This window comes from Callorhinus ursinus, unplaced genomic scaffold, assembly GCF_003265705.2.
Source record: "Callorhinus ursinus isolate GAN/ISIS: 27379988/994484 unplaced genomic scaffold, GSC_fseal_2.0 scaffold44, whole genome shotgun sequence".
Lineage (NCBI taxonomy): Eukaryota > Metazoa > Chordata > Mammalia > Carnivora > Otariidae > Callorhinus > Callorhinus ursinus.
Genome location: NW_027397106.1, coordinates 5,747,477 through 5,759,741, shown reverse-complemented (window position 1 = coordinate 5,759,741; position 12,265 = coordinate 5,747,477). Strand labels below are relative to the sequence as shown.

Below are 12,265 nucleotides of genomic sequence, written 5' to 3'. Positions count from 1 at the left end.
GAGGAGCAGGTGACTCTTGATCTCAGGTTCGTGAGTTCGAGTCCTGTGTTGGGTATAGAGATTACCCCCCCCAAAAAATCAATAAACTTAAAAAAGAAAAAACACGACAGTGTGACTTACAAAGACTTATGCCATTGGCTAGTTGATCATGGTGAGATAGAAGTGAGATAGGTAAGAAGCCTACTAAATTCTCACTTGATCTGTACAAACAGAAAAGTTCTAGGTCACGTGAACAAAATTCTAACCTGAATCATAAAAACAGTTTCCAGACTTGAGCCAGTTGATACAGCAGTACCCCTTGAATGAAGGGGAGGTTGGGTCCTCTTAAGGAGGGGCCCCAGGACACTGCCAAAGATTTATACTGTTAATCTTTCTTCTAGCCTTCCCCCCACCCAAACCAATGGCTCTTTATCAGGGTAACTGTGCACTGTGGGAAAGGAAATCATCAGACTTTGGGGGGACTACTGGACACTGGCTATGAACAGACACAAATTCCAGGAGATCCAAAATGTCACTATGGCCCACCAGTGAGAGTAGGGGCTTATGGAGGTCAGGTGATCATGGAGTTTCAGCTCGAGGCCATCTTACAGTGGGACAATGGGTCCTTGAACCCATCTTATGGTTAATTTCCCAGCTCTGGATACAGAACTGCCATAGATGCACTCAGCAGTTGCCAGAATCCCCACATTGGTTCCCTGACCAATGGAGCGTAGGGAAAGACCAAGTGGAATTGACTAGAACTGCCTTTTCCTAGGAAAATAGTAAACCAAAAGCAATACCACACTCCTGGAGGGATTGCAGAAATTAGTGCCATCAAGGATTTGAAGGATGCAGGGGTGGTGATTCCTACCGCATTCCTATGCAACTCATCTATTTGGTCTGTGCAGAAGACAGATGGATCTTGGAGAACGACAGTGGATGATCCTAAGCTTTACCAGGTGGTGACTCTGATTGCAGCTGTTGTGCCAGATGTGGTTTCAGAGCTTGACCAAATTACCATGTTCTCTTGTTTTTTTTTTTTTTTAAAGATTTTATTTATTTATTTGAGAGAGAGAGAATGAGAGATAGCACGAGAGGGAAGAGGGTCAGAGGGCGAAGCAGACTCCCTGCTGAGCAGGGAGCCCGATGTGGGACTCGATCCTGGGACTCCAGGATCATGACCTGAGCCGAAGGCAGTCGCTTAACCAACTGAGCCACCCAGGCGCCCTACCATGTTCTCTTGTACCTGACGTGCAGCTGTTGATCTGGCAAATGCGTTTTTCTCCATCCCTGTCAGTGTGGACCACCAGGAGTAGTTTACTTTCAGCTGGCAAAGCCAGCAATACACTTTCACTCTCTTACCTCCCGGGTATATCAACTCTCCAGCCCTATATCATCATCTAGTTCACAAGACTCTTGATCACTTTTTGTTGGAAAAGACAATCTCATGCCTGAAGTCTTTCCACCCCTGCTCAGCCACGTAAGAATGGACCTTGGGCCTGGAACACTTTCTTACCAAGAGATAAAGAGCCCACACAGCCTGTGCTGGACTTATCACCTTATGTGGGAATATTTTTGCTTGTTTCATGCTCTATGTGTACTCCTTTGTTCTGCTTAAGTGTGAGCATCAGTAGCCCTCCGGCATGCCCCCAGCTATGTGAGACTCCATGGGTGAGGGAGAGAGATCCTTCTACTGTGGCTCCAGAGGGGGGAAGGCTAGTCAACTGCCCTGCATTGGCTTCCAGGAGGCACCTGCTGGCCATGGGGGACCAGTGCCCATGACTGAAGCTGATCTTGTTCTATCTCTTCTCTGTGCAGAAAAAGCATTGTTTCATCTAGTGCTTCACTGCACTGCATTTTCCTTGGTGACTCTGACACCCAGAGACAGCAAGCAGAAGTGTTTGGATTTCTGTTTCGGGTGACGAGCACTGTAATGCTCTTTGCTATCCTCCATGTAGTTGGAGCCTTCTCCTGACACTAGTTACAAGTGCATAAGTTCTGCGTAACACCTTTCCCTTCTGCAAGATATCACACTTGTCCATTACATTGAGGACATCGTACTGACTGGATCTAGTGAGCAAGAAGTAGCAACTACTCTAGCCTTATTGGTAAGACATTTGTATGTCAGGGATGTCTGGGTGGCTCAGTCAGTTAAGCATCTGCCTTCAGCTCAGGTCATGATCCCAGCGTCCTGGGATCAAGTCCCACATCGGGCTACTTGCTCAGTGGGGAGCCTGCTTCTCCCTCTGCCTGTTGCTTCCCCTGCTCTACTATCTCTCTCTTTCTCTCTGACAAATAAATAAATAAAATCTTAAAGTAAAAAAAAAAAAAAAAAAAAGACATTTGTATGTCTGAGGGTGGTAAATAAATCTGACCAAAGTTTAGAGGCCTTCTAGCTCAGTGAAACTTCTAGGGGTCTAGTGGTGTGGGGCATGTTGAGATATCCCTACAGAGGTGAAGGATAACTTGTTGCACCTGGCCCCCTTTATAACCAAAAAGAGGCACAACACCTTACTGGGCCTCTTTGGATTTTGGAGACAACACATTCCTCCTTCGGTTGTGTTATTCTGGCCCATTTACCGAGTGACCCGCCAAGCTGCTAGATTTGAATGGGACCCCAAACAGGAGAAGGCTCTGGGGCATGTCAGGCTGCTGTGCAAGCTGCTCTGTCACTTGTACCACTTGATCTAGATTTTGTGGTGCTTGGAGCAGCAGGTCAGGCAGGGATGCTGTCTGAAGACTTCATCAGCCCCCTCTAGGTGAACTGCAGCACAGGCCCTTAGGATTTTGAGCAAAGCCTTGCCATCCTCCGCTGATAACGACTCTTCTGTTTCCAAACAGCTCTTAGCTTGCTTACTGGGCCTTAGTAGAGACTGAGTCCTTAACAGCAGACCACCAAGTTACTTTGTGACCTGAGCTGTCCATCGTGAACTGGGTGTTATCTGACCCACCATGCCGTGTAAGCTGGGCATGCAAAACAGCATTCTATCAGCAAATGAAACTGGAGTATATGAGACTGGGTCCATATAGGCCCTGATGGCATAAGCGATTTATGTGAATATACGGCCCAAATGCCGTGGTTACCCCCAGCCTGCACCTACAGCCTCTGGGGCACTTCCCTATGATCATTTCACAGAGGAAGAAAACACTCAGGCCTGGTTTACGGATTATTCTGCACAATACACAGGCACCACCCAAAAGTGAACAGCTGCAATACTACAGCCCCTTTTAGGGACATCCCTGAAGGACAGGGGTGAAGGGAAATCCTCCCAGTGGGCAGAACTGTGAGCAGTGCACCTGGTTGTTCACTTTGCTTGGAAGGAGAAATGGCCAGATGTGCAATTATATACTGACTGATGGGCTGTGGCCAAGGTTTAGCTGGATGGTCAGGGACTTGGAAGAAACATGATTGGAAAATTGTTGACAAGGAAATGTGAGAAGGTATATAGATAGGTCTCTCTGGATGAGAAAACACACACACACACACACACACAAAATAAAAAAGCAAACCCATGAAGATATTGGGTCTCACGTGAATGCTTACAAAGGGCAACCTCAGCAGAAGATTTTAATAATCAAGTGGATAGGATGATCCATGCAGTGGATACCAGTAAGCCTTTTCCCCCAGCCACTCCTGTCATCACCCAATGGGCTCATGAACAAAGTGGACATGGTGGCAAGGATGGAGCTCATGCATCAGCTCAGCAACATGGACTTTCACTCACCAAGGCTGACCTGGCTATGGCTGTCACTGAGGACTCAGTCAGCCAGCAGCAGAGACCAACACTGGGCCTCTGACATCATACCATTCCCTTGGCTGAACAGGTTGATTACACTGGACCACTTCCATTGTGGAGGGGCAGTGTTTTGTTCTTACCCGAATATTTACTCTGGATACAGATTGCCTTCTCTGCCTCTAATGCTTCTTACCCAAACTATCATTCACAGACTTCCAGAATGCTTTATCCACTGTCATGGTATTCCACATAGCATTGCTTCTGATCAAGGAAGTCACTTCCTAGCAAATGAAGCATGGCAATGGGCCCATGCTCATGGAATTCACTGGCCTATGTTCCCTAACATCCAGAAGCAGCTGCTTTGAGAGAACAGTGGACTGGCCTTTTGAAAACTCAGTTACAGTACCCACTAGGTGGCAATACCTTGCAGAGCTGAGGCAAGGTTCTCCAGAAGGCTGTAAGTGCTCCAAATCAGTGTCCAGTATATGGTGTTCTTCTTCTGATAGCCGGTATTCACAGGTCTAGGAATCAAGGCGGGGACGGGGGGTGGGGGAATGGGAGTGGCACCCAACACTATGATCCCTAGTGATCCACTACCACAGTTTTTTTGCCTCTGTCCTGTAACCCTATGCTCTGCCTCCCTAGAGGTCTTAGCTGCAAGGAGGGATACATCCACCAGGTGACACAATGATTCCATTGAACTGGAAGTTAAGACTGTCACCCAGCCACTTAGGCCTCCTCATGCGTCTGAGTCAACAAGCAAAGAAGGGAGTCACTGTGCGGGCTGGGATGGGTCCTGACTACCAGGGGGAAATTGGACGACTGCTCCACAATGGAGGTAAAGGAAAAAAATGTCTGGGATACAGGAGATCCCTCAGGGTGTCTCTTAGTATTCCTATGCCCCATGTTTGGGTCATGGGCAGGACTACTAATGGCCCAGATCCTTTAGGAATGAGAGTTTGGCCAGCGGAGGTGCTTGTTGAAGACAAAGAGAATACAGAATGGATAGTGGAAGAAGGTAGTTACAAATTGTCAGCTACAACCACATGACCAGTTATAGAAATGTAATTTCCGTAATTACAGAACTATAATTGTCCTAACAGTCCCTTCTTGTTTTGCTATGAATATGTGTATGTGTGTGTATAAAAATAAAATATCTTTGTTTTCTTTCCTCTCTTATTTCCTTATCATCATCATTAGTATCCTATGACTCTATATCATAGTATTTAAATATCATATTTTGTTATTGTCTTTATTTGGAGATTAAATATGGTTTTTTTTAAAGATTTTATTTATTCATTTGAGACAGAGAATGAGAGAGAGAGAGAGAGAGAGAGAGAGAGAGAACATGAGAGGGGGCAGGGTCAGAGGGAGAAGCAGACTCCCTGCTGAGCAGGGAGCCCAATGCGGGACTCGATCCCGGGACTCCAGGATCATGACCTGAGCCGAAGGCAGTCGCTTAACCAACTGAGCCACCCAGGCACCCCATGGAGATTAAATATGGTTTTAAAAAGATGTGAATTGAGAAGAGGTAGACCTGTGATGGTTAATTTTATGTGCTAACTTGACTGAGCCACAAGGTGTCCAGACATCTGGTCAAACATTATTCTGGGTATGTCTGTGAAGGTATTTCTGAATGAGATTAACATCTGAATCAGTAGACTGAGTAAAGATTGCCCTCTGTACTGTGCGTGGGCCTCAACCAATTAACTGAAGGCCTGAATAAAAAAAAACAAAAAACAAAAAAAAACGGCTGAGCAAGAAGGAATTCTTCCTGCTTGACTGTTGTGCTAGAACACTGGTCTTTTCTGGCCTTTGGACTCAGACTGAAACATCACATGTGTATGTACACACACACACACACACACACACAAACACACACACACATCCTACAGCTTCTGTTTCTCTGGAGAACCCTAATACAAGCATTATATCTTACATTTAAAACAACTTTATTGGGGGTGCAGGGATGAGGTAACTGGGGGCTGGACATTAAGGAGGGCACATGATGTAATGAGCACTGGGTATTATATAAGATTGCACTGACCTCGACCTCTGAAACCAATAATATGTTATATGTTAATTAATTGAATTTAAATTAAAAAAATAAATAAAATGTTGATGTTTTGTTCATCAAGGATTTTTTTTTAAAGATTTTATTTATTTATTTGACAGAGAGAGACACAGTGAGAGAGGGAACACAAGCAGGGGGAGTGGGAGAGGGAGAAGCAGGCTTCCCACCAGGAAGGGAGCCTAAAGCAGGGCTCGATCCCAGGACCCTGAGATCATGACCTGGGCCGAAGGCAGATGCCCAAAGACTGAGCCACCCGGGCGCCCCTTATTTATTTATTTTTTAGAGAGAGTGTGTGTGTCTGGGAGGGAGGCAGGGCAGAGGGAGAGGGAGAGGGAGAATCTTTTTTTTTTTTAAAGATTTATTTATTTGAAAGAGAGAATGAGAGAGAGAGAGAGAGAACATGAGAGGGGGGAGGGTCAGAGGGAGAACAAGACTCCCTGCTGAGCAGGGAGCCAGATACGGGACTCGATCCAGGAACTTCAGGATCATGACCTGAGCCAAAGGCAGTCGCTTAACCAACTAAGCCACCCAGGTGCCCGGGAGAGAGAGAATCTTAAGCGGACTCCATACCTAGCATGGAGTCTGACAAAGGGCTCAATCTCATGACCCTGAGACCATGACCTGAGCTGAAATCAAGAGTTCAACACCTGGGGCACCTGGGTGGCTCAGCTGGTTAAGCAGCTGCCTCCAGCTCAGGTCATGATCCCAGGGTCTTGGGATCGAGCCCCGCATCGGGCTCCCTGCTTGGCGGGAAGCCTGTTTCTCCTTCTCCCACTCCTCCTGCTTGTGTTCTTTCTCTAGCTGTCTCTCTCTCTCTCTCTCTGTGTCAGTTAAATAAATAAATAAAATTTTTATTAAAAAAAAAAAGTTTGACACTTAACCAACTGAGCTACCCAGACACCCCCATAATCCAATTTTAGGACATTTTCATCAACCCAATATGATCTTTCATGCACATTTAACCTTAATCTCCCCTCTCCCTCCTCCAAGCAATCAGTAGTCTACTTTCTGACTTTATAGCTTTGCCTTTTCTGAATATTTCATATAAATGGAAACTTACAATATGTGGTCTCTTCTGTCTGGCTCCTTTCACTGAGCATGTTTCTGTAGTTCATCCACGTGGTAGTATGCATACATAATTTGTTCCTTTTTTATTGTTGAATAGTATTCCATTGTATGAAAAGAGCATATTTTGTCTACCCATTCACGTGTTGGCGAACATTTGGGTTGTTTCCAATTGGGCTATTATGAGTAATGCTGCTAAGAACATTCCTAAGCAAGTCTTTGTGTGGATACGTTTCCACTTCTCTTAGATTGATATGTAATGGTGAAACTGCTGGATCACACAGTAAATTTATGTTCAACATTTTAAGAAACTGCCAAACTGTTCTCCAAAGTGGCTACACCATTTTACATTCCCACCAGCAAAGCGTGAAGGTTCTCACTTCTCCACATTTCCCTCCAAACTTTGTTATTACCTGTATGCTAAAATATAGACATGCAATGAAAAACAACCCCCCCCCGCCACACACACACAATAAAAAGTTTTAAGATGTTCAGGGAGGAGGCTACGGCTTTTGAGAGGTAAAACGGTCTCTCTTAAAAAAAAAAACTGACTGCAGTCCTCCAGCCAGCAGAGGGCGTTCCAAGCCAGAGTCTCTCCTCCTAGCCTTTCACAGCGCCATCTTGGCGAGATCCCCGTTGCTAGGAGACGGAGATGCGTTTGGCTCCAGACCCCCAGCCTCGCTGCTATCCCAGGCGCTCTCTCTTGTGGAAGGGCTAAGATCTAAGGTCGCGCTACCATCCAGGGGCAGTTCCGTAAGGCCCTTTTCTGGGGCGTTTTCCTCCTATTTCTTCTAAAGCTGAACAAAGCAGACTGAGGATCCTTGCCTAGATCCACGCTCCCCCGCCCCCAGCTATGCCTAAGAAAGGGAAAAAGGCCAAGTTGCCCCTGTCCGATGAGGAGCAGCTGCTTCTGTTTCAGCAGAAGTTGCTGGCAGAGGAGGAGATGGCCAAGAAGAAAGAGAGGCTCCTGAGCCAGTTCTTGAAGGTGATGGCTTTCTGCATTACTCTGCCCAACCCCACCCACTCCCTGCACTGGCCCTGCGCCTTGACCCTCTCATTGTGGCAGCCTGTTTTCATGCTGGCCTCCCCTCCTCCGGAAATCTTGAAACCCAAATATACTTTGGTTTCTGGCAACATTGTTTGGGGAGGAGGCAGTTCTTTGTGAAGCACAGAGGGGGGCAAGTGGTATAGAGGTTGACGGTCACAACTGAGCCCCAGACTGGGACAGTAGGTGTTATCAGCTGTCTGAGCGGTCTGAAATTCTGATATACTCCCTGGAGATTATAAACAACATCCTGCTCTGATGTCTTCACCTGAAGGAAATTCACCCTTGCCCTCCCCAAAGTGCCATCAGGCTGTTTCTGTCTTACTTCAGACCCTCCCAAAAACAAGAACAGGAACTCCCTGAGTGTTAGTCATCAGGAACTTTGGTCTCTCAGAAAAGACAAAGGGTAAGGTGTCAGTGACAACCTGTGATCTTGTTTGTTTTACCATAACAAGGCTTTAGGCCCTGCCCTCCTGGGGTGTATTTATTCCTTCATACAGGACAAGCTGGCCAAGGAGGAGCACAATAGTGCTCTGAACCTTAACAAGATTAACACACAGTGGAGAACCGTCCTTAGGGAGGTCAAGACCAGAGAGCTTCATAAGGACATTGAGATCCTCAGCCAAACATTTGAACGAGTGGTGGACTGCAAGGACAGTGTCATCAAGGTAGGCGCTCCTCCCAGTGAAACACTTGAACCTGGCTGCCTTGATCTTTTCAATAGAATGGGCCTACTGAATTAATTTATGAATCATTTTTTGGGGGGAGAAAGAGAGAGGGATAGGGAGGGGCACAGGGACAGGGAGAGAGAGACTCTCAAGCAGCCTCCATGCCCAGAGTGGAGCCTGACGTGGGGCTCCATCTCACAACCTTGAGATCATGACCTGAGCTGAAATCAAGAGTCGGACGCTTAACCGACTGAGCCACCCAGGCGCCCCTAATTTTTTTTTAAAGATTTTATTTATTTATTTGAGAGAGAGAGAATGAGAGATAGAGAGCACGAGAGGGAAGAGGGTCAGAGGGAGAAGCAGACTCCCTGCTGAGCTGGGAGCCCGATGCGGGACTCGATCCCAGGACTCCAGGATCATGACCTGAGCCAAAGGCAGTCGTTTAACCAACTGAGCCACCCAGGCGCCCCGCCCCTAATTTTCTAATCAACCTAAAGCCCTCACAAGATGCAGGCCGTGAGGAAGCGGGCATTAGTAATACCAGTTTTCACTGAAATGACAAGTGGACTACTGGGCTGTCCTCCCTCTCCCCTGCTTCAGCGTACCCATCTTCCTTGGTCATCTACTGCCTGAAACCAGCACTGTACAATGTTAGAGTTGTAAGGCACAGCAGACATCACCCAATGACTTGAACTTAGTCTCGCATCTTCACTTCACTGTGAGAAGACTCCGTTCCAGAGAGGGGAACTGGCTTGCCCAGTGTCACACAGCCAGTCAGCAAGAAAGCTGGAACCAGAGCATGAGTTTCTGGATTCCTACTCCAGTGCTTTATTTAACCAAATTGTTTGGTCTCTTTGATTCAAAGTTCAGTGGCCCTGGATGAATCTGAGATCTCCACGGGTAAGAGCAGTTATGGATCTCTAAGCAACTCAATCAGCCATATGCTCTTGGGAGACTGTTGAATCCACACCATATTCTTTTCTAAGGGATTTTGCTATATCCCTTCTTTTATCCCATTTTTAACCTCTGTTTACTGACTCCTCAGTCTTTTTTTTATTTTTTAATTTTTTTAAAGATTTTATTTATTTATGTGAGAGAGAGAGCATGAGAGGGAAGAGGGTCAGAGGGAGAAGCAGACTCCCTGCTGAGCAGGGAGCCCGATGTGGGACTCGATCCCGGGACTCCAGGATCATGACCTGAGCCGAAGGCAGTCGTCTAACCAGCTGAGCCACCCAGGCGCCCCTCCTCAGTCTTTTCTATCTTAAAACAACAACAGAAATCCCACAGTAACAGCAAAATATACATTGTCAGCGTGGCATGCCCCCTCTTGAAAAGACGCATCTCTCCTTCACAGCCTAACTCCTGAGGGAAAAAAATTTCAGTAGACCTGGGCAAGCTTCAAATGATACATATTAAGAGTCCCCAAATTTGCAAAAACCATTATACATTAGAATTCTTTACCCCACCAGTTATACCTTATGGCTTTTCAAGTGACTTCTTTAGACCCTTATTGAGAGTTATCAAATACTTGCTAAGAAGAGAACGAGCAGTGTTCATTTAGGGATGCTGAGCAGTGGTCAGGCTCACCCTTAAGCCAGCTAGCTTCCAGCTATGTAGCTAATGCTTACAAGTCCCCACCTTAGGTAAATCACACACTGCTAATTAAGCACCTTCAGGGTCATTCCTGAATAACCGAACCTGCACGTGTTAAATGTGCAAATGTCACTCACCTGCTATCTCCACTTCTTCACTTCCTGTTTATCCTGCATCCCACATCTGATTTCCACTCTTCCCTAGGAGGTTGCTCTGGTAAAGACTACCAGACTCGAATCACGGATACTTTTCATCATTTAGTCTTCATCTAATCCGACTCCTCTGTGGCACGGACTTTTTATTTTATTTATTTATTTATTTATTTATTTATTTTTTAAAAGATTTTTTATTTATTTATTTGAGAGAGAGAGAATGAGAGATAGAGAGCATGAGAGGGAAGAGGGTCAGAGGGAGAAGCAGACTCCCTGCTGAGCAGGAAGCCCGATGCGGGACTCGATCCCGGGACTCCAGGATCATGACCTGAGCCGAAGGCAGTCGCTTAACCAACTGAGCCACCCAGGCGCCCCTGGCACGGACTTTTTAAAAAAGATTTTATTTATTTGAGAGAGAGAGAGAGAGAGAGAACCCGAGCAGAAGGGAGGGGCAGAGGGAGAGGGCCAAGCCAACTCCCCACTGAGCAAGGAGCCCTACGTGGGACTTGATCCCAGGACTCCAAGATCACCACCCAAGCCGAAGTCAGATGCTCAACCAAGCCACCCAGGTGCCCCTGTGGCACTGACATTCTTGGTCACAGCACCCTCCTTGAAACTCCCCTTTGGTTTCCATGACACCATTCTTTCCTGGCTTTTCTCCTGCCTCTGGGATATATAGCGAATCCTCTTTGTGAGTTTATCTTCCTCTCTCCAATGCCTGAACTTTAACATTTCCCACGTTTCTTTTTTTTTTTAAATGTTTTATTTATTTATTCATAAGAGTCAGAGAGAGAGAGAGAGAGAGAGAGGCAGAGGGAGAAGCAGGCTCCCCGCCTAGCAGGGAGCCCGATGCGGGACTCGATCCCAGGACCCCGGGATCATGACCTGAGCTGAAGGCAGTCGCTTAACCGACTGAGCCACCCAGGCACCCCCATTTCCCACGTTTCTGAGTCTGGCCATCTCACCCTTTAACCAGGTGTCTAGGGCCTAGACAGTTGTGCTCATTACCCTGACTTAATTTTTTTTAGATTTTATTCATTTATTTATTTAGAGCAAACACGAGTGGGAGGAGGGCGAGAGGGAGAGAATCTCAAGCAGACTCCTCACCAAGTGAAGAGCCTGACGCAGGGCTCGATCTCACAACCCCAGCTGAAACCAAGAGTCAGCTACTCAACCGACTGAGCCACCCAGGTGCCCCTCATTACCCTGACTTTATTTTTTTAATTTTTAAAAAATTATTTATTTGAGAGAGAGAGAGAGCATGAGAGGGGGGAGGTCAGAGGGAGAAGCAGACTCCTTGCTGAGCAGAGAGCCCAATGCAGGATTCGATCCCGGGACTCCAGGACCATGACCTGAGCCGAAGGCAGTTGCTTAACCAACTGAGCCACCCAGGTACCCCTACCCTGACTTTAAATATCACTTTTATATTAATGACTTCCAGGTTCTGTAAAACCAGCCATTTTGAATAATGTGAGTCTATTACCTATTCAAAAAAGTAAAACAAATTAAAATTAAAATGAATGAAATGGGTGCCTGGCTGGTTTGGTCAGTGGAGCGTGCGACTCTTGATTTCAGGCTTGTGAGTTCGAGCCCCACATTGGGTGTATAGATAACTTAAACATAAAATTAAAAAAAAAAATGAATGAAACAACAACAAAACGAGGATTTAGTGAATGCCTACATGATCAGGCACCTTGAGTCACTCACTATAAACTATCACAACCTCTATGCAGGGCTATTTTCACCTAAATGTATGGTATGAAACAGGATCTTTTTTTTTTTTTTTTAAGATTTTATTTATTTATTTGAGAGAGAGAGAATGAGAGAGAGAGAGTACGAGAGGGAAGAGGGTCAGAGGGAGAAGCAGCCTCCCTGCTGAGCAGGGAGCCCGATGCGGGACTCGATCCCGGGACTCCAAGATCATGACCTGAGCCTTCGGCTCAGGTCATGAT

General features: G+C 46.3%; 1 protein-coding gene across 1 annotated transcript in view; it reads left to right on the top strand.

Annotated features, from left to right (window-relative positions):
* The first annotated feature begins 7,707 nt into the window (after window positions 1-7,707).
* The window catches only part of DRC2 (dynein regulatory complex subunit 2), a 10,095-nt gene continuing 5,537 nt past the window's right edge, over window positions 7,708-12,265 (top strand). The window contains exons 1-2 of the mRNA XM_025882708.2: window positions 7,708-7,840; window positions 8,401-8,568. Coding sequence (XP_025738493.1) covers window positions 7,709-7,840; window positions 8,401-8,568 — 300 coding nt within the window. The 5' untranslated portion in view covers window position 7,708. The remainder of the gene's footprint in view (window positions 7,841-8,400; window positions 8,569-12,265) is intronic.